The 12,823-nt window shown below is 37.2% G+C and overlaps 1 protein-coding gene across 1 annotated transcript; it reads right to left on the bottom strand.

Moving 5' to 3' along the window:
• Nucleotides 1–3,079: 3,079 nt before the first annotated feature.
• LOC139966258 (uncharacterized) lies at nucleotides 3,080–12,436 on the bottom strand. The gene is made up of 2 exons (XM_071969108.1): nucleotides 11,946–12,436; nucleotides 3,080–9,366 (listed from the first exon to the last, which is right to left on the bottom strand). The coding sequence occupies exons 1-2, from the start codon at nucleotides 12,196–12,198 to the stop codon at nucleotides 8,948–8,950; spliced, it is 672 nt and encodes a 223-aa protein (XP_071825209.1). The 5' UTR covers nucleotides 12,199–12,436; the 3' UTR covers nucleotides 3,080–8,947.
• Between the last annotated feature and the right edge of the window lie 387 nt (nucleotides 12,437–12,823).

Raw genomic sequence — 12,823 nt, 5'->3', positions numbered from 1 at the left:
CAGCTTTGATATTAAGTAACAACGATAACTTTATAACTAAACTTATACTAGTTAACTTGTAGCTAGGCTAGGCAAGCCATAGGCTATCGCCCGTCTGTGTCACTGCCATTGAAATACCAAAGGACAGACGCAGTCTAGCGGTAATCTCATGCCGGATAGATGAAACTTCGGATACATCCTACGAGTTGTATGTGTGTGCAGTTAAAGGCCACATTTCAATTTCTTGGCACCTTGAAAACGTCGTACGTGCAGTATGTGTCCGTAGAAAGTACTGTTAAGTGTTGTTATGTGTGAGCAGTACAGATCGAGCAGCAATAAACTGTTTAGTGGAAGCAAGTTTATTTATTATAAAAACATGCTTAAGATTCCTTACGCTTTCCATCCCACATACATATAAGCTAAGCTCACAGTTATGTGTATTTCTTTATTTAAGAATTCTTACAATCTGTAAAATTAATTTGGCACTTCATTGCCTAACGTTAAGACTCTACGTGAGATAGCAGTGTAGGTTGACGCTTTTGGATGAGCTGTTGGTTTTCAAATTGCTGCAAGCGACAACCCGGGACAAGCTTCTATGTGATTAAGTTCTGTGGTACTTTAGTAAACGGTGTCTTCTTTCTTTCAGTATGCAGAATGGGTTTAAAGGATACGCATTTGCTGTGATATAGTATTTAAAACTTTCCAGAAGAACTATGGACGTCGCATTGAAAATTACCTACAAATTAATACTGAGCAAACACCCCTCCCTCCCATCCACCCCATTCAATTTCTACCTCTGCTTCTCCATCAACATTCATTAAAGGGTGACTTCAGGAAAAATTTGGACTTGATATGTCTCATTGAGCCCAAGAAACAAAAAGAGAGAAAAAATGAGTGTTGGGAATATTTCTACAGATATTCTGGTTTTTCCAGTTTAGCTTTAAAATATGCTTAATCTAAATAATGCTCCTTTAAGGTTAAATTGATGAAGACGTAGGATTCTAAAGGTCCAAGCTTAAATGATGATGTTAATGTTAATCTTACGTTTTTCCCTTGTGCGTTTTGTGTTGCTTCTAAGGAGTGACCTAATTAAAGGTCTGTGTATTAGACTAAGCAGGTCAGCCACTTTAATTGATGAGGCCCAGATGCTTAATTAAAGGGTTATTCCTATATATATATATATATATATATATATATATATTATATATATATATATATATCAACAACAAACAATGGTAAAGTAATGCTATCTGGCCTGTTAGCAGTGTTTTCGACAGTGCACAAAATACCCAAAATAATTTTGTTTCCTCAGTGTCATCCTTTAAATTATTTATCCTGAGTTGACTGTACTTTTGGCCAAAACGGCCCATCTCATCTGTATATATCGACCGCACATTGTAAGTACATACAAATACTATAGACTCGCTATACAAGAGTGGTGGTTGAATGATCTCTTTAATTTAAGCTTACCTTTGCTTTTCAAAACTGAAAAGGGTGAAGATTGTAATCCGGCCCGAATATGTCTTTTAGAACGTGCCACTCTTTAAATCACGTATCCGTTTCTGTCTAGTAATCTGGAGAGGCCTAAGACTTAAAGAATAGTCATTCCCGTCACTGATGGGTTTAAAAAAAAAAAACGTTTTACTTAAGAAACCAAAAAAGTGGAATTAGCCACTAAGCAGTAAGGAGAAAAGGGGTTTAAATTCCCCTTTTTACAAGAGCTGACCCCAACAAAGCCATGGTCAGAAAGCCATATCATCCGGTACACGATAAGCGCATGTAGCGTGTACTTTGGGAAACACTGGACACTCGAACAGCGATAATCAATCACTGTGCGATTCGTTAAAAAGACATTATAAAGCTATATACGGTACTATATACTTGCGATTCTTTGAAACCGTGTCAAAAGTGACATTTTCCCTGATCGATATTTTCTCTTCTAATTTCCCTTGTCGTATCCCACAAATCAGGGTTTCGAAATCGATGGGGCCCTGTGGAAGGGTATATAAGGCAACTATGGTATGTAAGGCAAAAGTTGAAGGGGATAAGGTGTGTCCTAAAACCCAATGCCTCTCATCCAAATTGATGGGGCCTTATACAAGAGGAAAGTAAATGTGTAAAAGTAAGGAAAATACAAGGGGATGATGTGTGCCCTATAAACCACAACCTCCGAATTGGTGCGGCCTTATGCAAAGGGTAGGCATCTACTACGTTTAAGGAAAAAGTGAAGGGGTGCGATGTGTCCTACAAATCAAGTGAAAGAGATGGTAAAAAGTTGATTGATAAAGGTGAGTTGGTAGGTGGAATGCCGGACGTATACACAAGGACAACGACAAGATGGAGGAGGGTGCATACAGGGGTTTACGTCAATGGGAGGGAGGAGTACTTGCAGGGGGAATTTCATGTGCGAATTATGTTTGAGATAGAAGTACATAAATTGACGTGTGAGAGGAGATTGGACGTTGTGGGAAGGGAGATTATGGGAATCACCTTGAATCAGATTGTTACAAAATATCATCCATTTTTGTCAGTCTGTGGGCTGATACTATGAGCCAATTATCCACGCCCTCCCTAGGGATTATCAGTAGCAAAATGTTCTTAATTTTGAAAGGATATATGCGTGGGAAGTGTGTTTTCTTGTTCATGGATATGCGCTTTCTATACGGTATATCCAAACTATGGTAATAAGGTGGGGACCCTGACAGAGGTTTGAGATTTCGCGAAGGAGAGAGGGTTAATAGCCATGTTGAGGGGTGTTGAAATTACCCCAGTGTTGGCATCACGATCGCATGAAAATCCTTGCTGTGCGAATCATTGGGGGGGGGGACTTGGACCCCTTTAAAACTTACATAGCGGCGAGTAGCTATACGGAAGATGAGTGGAGGGGTACACCATCCGCCCCAAATCCAGGGAATTCCCCATGTCCTTTAAGTTACATTCATCACCCCCCCCCCACACACACACGCACAATGTACCCTTTTGTTGTTACCGTTACATTAATTGCGTATTTTCTTCGCAATAGATACAACATAATATAATTTACAAAGGAAAATCGACACCGAAAAACCGTCAATATATAACAAACAAGGATAGATCGTAGTAATGGAATGCGCGAAATATATTTTAATAGTACATAAACTGTGCTCTGGCACATACATAAGCCTCTTTCAAATTTACAACAAAGTTTTAAATATTTTTGTCTTACTTTTACTTTAGTTGGGTAAGAAAGTAATTCTTTATTATTTCTCAACTATTTAAATTAATTGAAGCTCTTTTAAGTGACAAAGATGGGAACTGGAAAATACATGTGTCTGTTATTTTCAAACTGAATTTGAAACTGAGTTTGATAGTTTTTCAGAAAATTCAGCAAGATAGAGCCTTGCCGCGAAAACCCAACTAAGCTGAATGTCCACTCTCAGGCCCAGTCCGCTTATATCCATGCAGACTTGTTACGTCTTGACATAACATCATACTAAACATGATCCTATGCCAAAATGCAGTGAAGCCAGTTTGATAGACTGGGTTAAGGGCAGCATAAGTTGAGAATATTGGATATGTCGGTTAACCGACATCGGCATAGAAAACAGGTAACGGATATTGATTTTCACATAAACCCCTTGACTACTTATATGTATTTATATGTTAATATTACATTACAAAATTATTGACAAATAAAGCTATCAATAAGTCACGCTCTTAAATAAATGGATGAATAGAATAGAATAGTACATTATATTATTTTTATATCGAAGTTTAACTATTACGTAATATTAAGCAACAGAATCCAATTTACGTAATCTGTATATATATATAGACCTACAGAAATAGTTATATACAATGCCACCTAGTGGATCATTTCTTATGACTCAATCTACCGTTCAAGATGAAGCAATGTAGGATTTTTTCCTTTCATTAACACCCCCCCCCCAGCCCCTCGTCCCTCACCCTACCCGATACACCAAGAAAAAAAGTCGCATTAGCCAAAAACAAAACAACGTTATATGTGCATCTGAATTTCTATAACAAAGTAAAGTAACTTGGATGAGCCCTTTCTTGAACATTTCGATCCTCTCAATTCATCTAAAGAATAAAACCCACACTGTAAAAACAATAATTGCTTTTCAATTAACCTCTCCATTCTCCTAGTTCATTTTAAAATTATTTTCAGTGAATTGAAACAGAAGCATATAGGGAAAGATTTCAATACCATTTTTCACGTTCTAACTACATTCCAAGATTGCATCGTGGTCAAAGAACAAATCGTATTTTTTAATTTCATTTTAATGAAAATATAGTTCCATCCTTAAGACTGGATTCGTTGTCTGGAATAAGTGACTTATAAACTAGATTTAAAAACATATGCGTTTTGTTTCCTTTTTGTCTAATTGAACAAGTTGTTTATATGAAGTTTTCTTATATGAAAGTGAATCATCAAACAGTCGTTAAACAAACTCAAAACTCAATTGTAATGAATTAAACTAAAACACTCTCAGGGAACTTCCGCACCAAGTGCAGATTAATAATGAGTAAGTAGTTAAATTAATTTTTTACTTTTTTGAAAACAAAATTTAATCTCCCAGACATTTATTTATGTCAGTATTAATCACAAACCAAACGCAATTGAAAACTTTCAACTTTCACGGGGTTTCATTTTTTTTGGATGAAAACTTGACTAGCCCAGCTAATGAAATAAAGAAGTGTTATATGTAAAAGTACAAAATTTACCAATCACTACTATTTTTTTTATATCAAATTTTTAATCAGTTGTTAATGAAATAAACCTAGCAAACCACACAACAGTGGATTTGGTAATGTTTACATGGCTTAAACATAACTATCAATGATGCGTAAACGAACACGCACCTTTTACCGCACTTGTCTCGTTTTCACATCCTTTTCAATAGGTCCCTATAAGTATATTCTTTACACTATATACCCACCCACCCATCCACAAGTAGGACTACCCTTTAGCCCTTTTGACTATATCAAAATCACGACCGTGTGAAAGAAATCAAAAAAGACTATTTAAAAGCAATATTTACTCGGTACTCCATCAATTTTAACGATTAATATTGTTTGAATGGTTCTTTGGAACGATTCCAAGGTAAAGACCAATATACTTCATACCCTGGATGGGATCTTCAACAGGGCTTAGTCACATCAGGGTAAACCCTACTCTATGTGACGTCATCGATTGAAGCCCTGTCACGCTATAACTTGGTGAAAACCTTTTGTCACCGAAATGAACTCTTTTAGTTTATATTTATGTATTGAAAACTCGGCACGCTAGATGTGTGTGTGTGTATATATATATATATATATATATATATATATATATATATATATATATATATATATATATATATAATTAATTTCTATATGTACTATAAGCTGAGTTGGTGTTAACTTGAATCATTTAAATAATAACACGGTTCTGTGGCAGGCTATATACTATCCCATTTAGTGATTACCGGTACTTCATGCCCAATTCTAAAAGGTTTGTACCTGCATATACATCAAGCTGACGACATCAATGCGTATACAATGCATGGCAATATATTAAGCTTGGCTATTATACCTCATATACCCCACCCCTAAATCACAAGGAAGGCTCTGAAAAAGTGTGGCCTCGAGAACTTCAAAGTGTCTTTCCAACTAACTACAATTTCTACACGGTGAAAATGTCATAGAGTTTGGATCGGTTCTCACATTTTACAAATATTGTATGAACCTTGTTCAACCTCAGTTTGAATACCTTACTTCATAACTGAGATACGTTTTCACGCAATTCTTACGATCTTATGAGTTATTTTAATAGTTTGTAAACATCATTTTTCCATTATTAAAAGCATTGTTTTTTGTTCTGTTTCCTTATCAATCAAATATCGATAAATATGAAACCCACGACAATCGCACAAGTTGTACATATTTGGAGATAAAAAAAAGTGTACGCAATTTAGTGGTATTTTCTGTACCTACAAAATTAGGTCTTTGGTCAAACTTCTATTTGAATTACAGTGCAAGTTCAACGAGCTTTCAGATTTACCCAGCTGGCCAACATAATTAGGACTAACAACTCTTTTCTTTACAATATTTGGTTATTGTATTCATCGACATTCAGTACAGACATACAGACGAACAGACAGCGAAGAACAATTTAGAAAAGCGCAGCGAATGTAACTTACTGGAGCTATACATAATAACAAGACAAAGTGGTTTAGTTCATTTCGAATCAATTGCTTGTAGACATTGATATAACCAAGTGACAGGCGAGTGTAATCTCTCGCACATAAGTCTCTCTTGATGTATAGCTGAGCTAAAGAATAGATACGTAAACTTGGTGAAACTCTGTGGAAACTCTGAGTAACTGGGAGAAACTCTGAGTAACTGAGAGAAACTCTGAGTAACTGAGAGAAACTCTGAGTAACTTGAAGAAACTTAGAAAATACTTGAAAAACGAGTGTCCACTTAGTCTGACAATAATACTGTCACGATCAACGTGTTGGCTGAACATTATTTCTTACTACTTGGAAATGAGGAAAAGAATTCACCGTGTAATGTTAAATTTATACAAACAAAAATATCACTTTTTACAGAAGAAAGATCTCCTTAAAAACACACACACACACCCACAAATAATATTGAAAAATATTATTCTTCTGAATCCTTAAAGGTCTGTACATTTTATTTTGTACAATAGAGACAAAAGAAATGGTTATCTGCACAGAAATTTCAGATTTTATTTTATATACAAGAAATATACTTTTTGTTTTGTAACGATGTTTTAAATATTATCTTCGTAATGAAGTAAAAATAATAGTTAGAATACAGAAATAAAAAAAAAACAATAAAAAAAATTGTTTTGTTTTGTATCTTATGATGAAGACTCTTCTTTGATTATATATATATAAAATGTGGGAATACTGATGCGGAACAGGGAGAAACCATTCATGCCCTTTTCTGAAGGTCTATACTTTTAATTCCATAAAACGAGGACTTTTTTTGTCTAGACTGTGCATGATTACGACCGAAGAGTAAAATTTTATTTTATATAACAAAATAGTTGACTTCATGCAAGAAAAGCTCTAAATGAAATACAATTTGAAATTTATTATGTAAATGAAAATAATAGTGGAAGATTCCATTCCAGAAATAAGAAGTGAAAATTAATAGCTCGAATGGATTGTGATTGCTCACATGTTGCTCTCCCACCCCCCCCCCCACACTCTCAAATTCTCACTTTTGGGGAATTTTTGAAAGTATTATCTTAGTCGTGAAAAGGCAAGTGATCAATACTACATTAACATAAGTCGTTCGGGAGATGCATGTCGAACATTTCCACAACTGTGTTGTGTGTGGGCAATTTCCGAAGTAAATTCTCCTTCTTTGGAGGACAAGTGTGTAAAGGTCGAAGTAAAAATTGTTTCACACATGGACAAATTGTAAGTATGCACGTACAATATGCACCGTAGATTTTAGTATATAATACTGCACTGCAGTAATGTGCCTTAACATCTCTCTGTAAACAGGAGTAGAGACTATAACATTGTGTTCAATGTATAGTCCATATACAAATTTCTTTTTGACTAATGAATGATTAACACACAGTCTGGTGAACTTTGCATGTATATTACCTACACAATGTGTTGTGAGATATCGATGATTGATAGTATCACAGTTTGTACCAAAAGTGAACTTGGAGCAAACAAGTGTGATGTGTTAGTTGCAGACACGCAGCAAACGGTTTGGTTTTGCTCTTGCTTACACTTATTATTTTTTTACCTTGGCTTGGATAGGTTTCCATATTAAACTAATGAGATGTGAAGTAAAGAATAAATCAATTGGAGGCAGTGTATTCTTGTGTTGATCTATCAAAGTTTTGAAAAGGTTGGAAGTAAATTTGTAATTAAATATAAATTGGAGAAATATGCAACAAATTTGTTAGTGCGCTTCCTATGACAGCACAGCTGTTTGCTTCAAAGTTCAAATTTGGTACAATCCGTGACAACTTTTAAATGTTTGCTTTCTCAACACGGTATGCGGGAATTGAATGCAGTTTCCATTAGGATGCTCAGAAGGTCTTACTTCAGGCAAAAGCAAGGTTATCACCTGGACTTTCCTTTAAGTTGTATACTGTATTTATATTTAAAAGGCAATTGACAAATACGAAACGGACCTATTACATGCTTCTCTCTCTATATATGACTTTAAACGTTGAAAATTTGTGCGACGAGAAATAATAGAAATATTTTGTTCGGCAAAGAACTGCCACCGTTAGAAGTAATAAATTTTGCAAGATAAAAATGATGACATATTTTGTGCGACAGATCAGTCCTACCTGAAGTAGTGGGTTGTCATAAAAATAATGTAAAATTAAGGAACGTTCTCTATCTGACGTTCATGTCGAAAATGTCCCCAGTCACGGTTGCATAGTGCGAAAGAAACATAAACTAATTTGCTAAATTCGTTGGAGAAAACACTACCCTAGGTCAACATTTTCGTCAAAGACCCTAGATTAAAAAATGGCGTGGAATACGTCTTATGGAACGCCAAGAATGACATTCTTCATACCTTTTTCCCTTTTATGAGTTGACCCAGTCTTTCATGCTGGCTTTTCTAGACTACTTGTTCGATCGAACAGATCGTCGTCGGGAGATTCCCTTTGACGCCAAACCAACGATGACGTCATATACAAGAACCCTCCTTCATACAAATAACAGACACACACACACGCATGAAGATATCAACTAGGCCTATATAGATCTAAAAACGCGAATCCCTTACCGATAAGGATATGAGATGCTGTCAAAACTGCCCTGTGCATGAGATGGTATAAATAACGGACCGAATAGGCAAAAACGGATGATAAAAAACTATCACAGATCAAGGCGTCTTCTTTAAGATCTCATTGCTGGAGACCTTGGTTACAATTCAGCTCCTCGGGAGTTGTTAGTTGTTGTGTTTCTTCTCACTGGTTTCTGTTTCTTCTTTTGCTCGCTCGTCTGTCCGCCCGTCTATCGTCGGACACCGGTTCCGGTCTCGAAATCGCCTGTCGACTGTCATTTGGCGGTAAATCTGACTCGTTGTGTCGTCTGTTGTACCGTTTACACTTACAACCTTTCACAGTGGGAATCCTGTATTTCCTTTGTTCGCCATTTTGACATAACAGGTTGACATTTCTGTATCTGATGACGTCATCAACACATCTCCATTCGCGGGTTTTTTCACGCGACCAAGTTTTCTGATAGGCAGCGTAGTTTGGAAGATACTGTAGCGGGAGACATTCACCGGCGCAGACGACTTCGGTGATTGGTCGCACACTGGTACAGAAGCCGTCTGATATGTACCTCTTGGATCTAAGCTCTGTGCATCCCATTTGAAGGTCATCTGCAAACAAAACAACAAACATGAACGATCCCGTGTTAATAACATGAGTTCATTGGTAATGAATATGAGATATGTTGCATTTAACAAGGCTATCCCCCTCTTTGTTTAGTTGACGCCGCTCTTTGCAAAACTATGAAATATTAATCGTGTTGCACAATTGATCCATTTTCTTGCTAGGGATTTCCTTACCAAAATAGCTTAATTTGTAAGTTATTAATGATTGCATTCAGTTCTCCATATTTCGTCGCCCAGACACTATTTACTATGTGAAGATTAACGACATGTCAAAAGCCATGGGAAATATTCCCCTGCCACTTCATTATTTGAATAAAAGCTTCTCTGATCAAGGTAACGAACCACATTATTGTTATATTGTAATACTGAAAGGCATTGAAAACTTTATAGAAGGAAGTCAATTCAAAAATACTTGTTTTTTATGACCTGTTGAAACTTTGATGTAACGAAGCAAATTCATACCTCAATAGGAAGGCTCGTGAAGCCAGATTGCCTTGTTTCATGTGCACACAAAAAAAGTGACTAAATATGCATATGATATGCATATTCATGAATGAATATAAATATTGCAGGTTAGTTTCAGACTTCGTCTGTGGCTATACATATGAGCAAGGGTGATTACATGCATGTACTTTGATCAGCTATATATAAAAACACCGAGAAAAATGATAATGTTCTTTCAATTTAAATCCTCTTTGGTAAATTGTATAGGTCATGTCAGTTCGTTACTGTTTTTCACTTTTTGAGCAATGCGATTTTGAAGCCATAGACAATTTTAAGGACGAAGATAGATAATAAAATCACTCCCCACCCATCAGGTTAAACAGGTTACAAATAGAATTTAGGTGAAGCCAGGTATTGGAGTTACACCTTTATATGATAAGTCCAATTGGTGTTCTCAGATGTACGGTATCAATGGGGAACTGTACACACGCCTACCTCTTATTATTCACTTACAAATGCTCGCTCAAAGGGTGGGGGTAAATTCTGTTCTTACACACAAATTATCACAAATGCATGGATTTGTAATGAATCAATGCTACAATGCTTCCCCAATAGCAACTTCATCGTAATAGATTACGTTACTTTTCACCTTTGGAACCCTGTAATCTCAGATCGATTTGTAATTGATTAGACTATTAACCATGCAGTGAGTCATGTGCCAGTCTAGTCCCCGCTGGTGTGAACATATAGTCTGATATCTAAATATAAGTACGCTAATATCCACTTTAAAACGGGCATCTCTTGACATCTCTTTATACAGTGACTTGAGGGAGGCTAACGGATAGGCGGTGAGGCGGTGGACATTCGATAAGCTTCGGGGAAGAGCAAAGGGTAACAGTTGGGGGAAGCTAATGGATAACAGATATATGTTATGAGGGTAACGAATAAGAGTAAATGGAGAGGGTGTGTGTGGGGGGGGGGGGGGGTTCGTGGATAATTTTGGGGAGATAGGGGATACGTGTTGGGGAAGGTAACAAAAGAACTGATGAGAATAAAAACGGATGAGTGTTGGGGGACTGGTGGGGTTGTGTGTTTGACTGATTAGTATGACGGGGTGGGTCGGGGGTTGTGGAAGGATTTAACCGGTCACCTAGAAGTGTTAAGGAGAGAATGAGAAGGATGGGTTTGCAACGCGCATACCGGTGAATTATGTTCTCTGAAGTTGTGATAAGTTAACACCTCCATGATTTGGGTTCATGCTTACGAAGAATGAGTCTATATATGTGTGCTAATTTATATACTAGGACTGAAGCTGACAGGGTGTACCGTTACCCGTTTCTGGGTCAGGGGTGACGGATCAACGTGTGAGCTTACTAAACTATAGAAGGATGGGCGATAGCATTGTCATGTTGAATTGTTTAGTGTGTGGGAGGCGTAGGACAAAAATAGAAAAGGTGCAATTTGATAGTTCGTTTGCAATGCTTGAGAAAACCCTAGATGTAATATAAATCAATTCATATCAGCATAAACAGTCAGTGTATGTACATTCATTGTAGTTAGACCATATGTTTTAAAGTTTATCGACAGTTTATACACATGTCCGTAGTCGAACCGGCGTACAGGGGGGTTGTGCCTCCTCATAAGTAATGTTCCCCATCTGTGTCAACTCCCCCCCCCCCAATCTTTGCCACCAACATGTGTAGGCCTACCAAAACTTCGCAAGTGACATCAGACTCTTGCCCCTAAACTTAAATTGTTGGTGCCGCTCCGTTAAGTTGCTGGTGCCCACCATCTAAGAATTTCTGGCTTCGGTCCTGATTATACTCCGGTATTGCTAACATAACATTGGACGAATACAAACAGACCCCCACCCCTCTCCTCCCCCTCCTCTCCCCCGCCCAAAAGGACCAGAAGACGAAAGAAGTCCTTATCAAGAATAATACGAAAAAACACGATGAAACGAAAACTTTTAAGAGTCACTGACACCTGTGTTAAACACAGGATAAGTTTGAAATGTCAAAGGTCATGCATATGTACTTCAATTAATTAGGACAAAACCACACAAAAAATGTTAGCGATGTTAACTTTTCGAATTTGAAAATTAAACTTTTTTTCCTTACCAGGATTATAGGCTGACCCCGAGTCGGTTCCTTGATCGTTATCGGGGTCATCGGGTTCTTCCTCTGTTTCTACTACGTAGCGGTTTGTATTGGGCTGGGTAGAGAATGGCAACGGCTGGTCTCCATCGTCAGCTGTTTCGGTCCTCCAGTCGTTACTTCTGTCATGGTCCACGTAAACGCCAACACAGTAAGACACGTGATCAATAACATGAACCAATAATAACATCCACGATATATTCCAACAACACCGCATTTTTTCTTTCTTTTATTTTTGATCTGTAGTGATCCGAGAAAAGACTTCTGAGGAAAAGAAACTTTAAGAGCTGAAAATCACGTCCTAGAATTGAGACGCTTGTCGTAACCAGAATACTTTATAGCAGCTCGGAGAGAGAGAGAGAGAGAGATACCGGGAGCTTGTGTCAGAATAGTGTTTTGTCGTCTGCCAACCTATAGTATCCCTTGTTGCATTAAATAGTTCATCGCCTTTCCAAACAATATGTATACAAACCGATTGTTGTGGTTCAGTGATGCTCGAAGGCGGGAATTCTTCTGCGTCAATCAAACGATAGCAACTCATTCACCAGTATAATCCCGCCCTCGCAGGCTAAAAGTAATTCGGATTGGTTGATTTGACATGAGAAGGCGGGGCATACATTTTTATTTGTTTATTTATTTATATATTTAGCTCTCTCTCTAACTCTACATATACTAAAACAGCTACATCGAACCCAGTGGCAAAGCCCCTCTCTCTCTCTATTGATCTTATGAAAGGTACCACGATACTTGTATTTCCGCCATCAATTAATTCAATACCTTTTAAGCTGTTGTTAACAACAAACAATCAATTTCGATCGATCTGTATTTAAGAGGCACTTCTA

This window comes from Apostichopus japonicus, chromosome 4 (assembly GCF_037975245.1).
Source record: "Apostichopus japonicus isolate 1M-3 chromosome 4, ASM3797524v1, whole genome shotgun sequence".
NCBI classification, from domain to species: domain Eukaryota; kingdom Metazoa; phylum Echinodermata; class Holothuroidea; order Aspidochirotida; family Stichopodidae; genus Apostichopus; species Apostichopus japonicus.
This window is presented reverse-complemented; position numbering and strand designations above follow the sequence as displayed.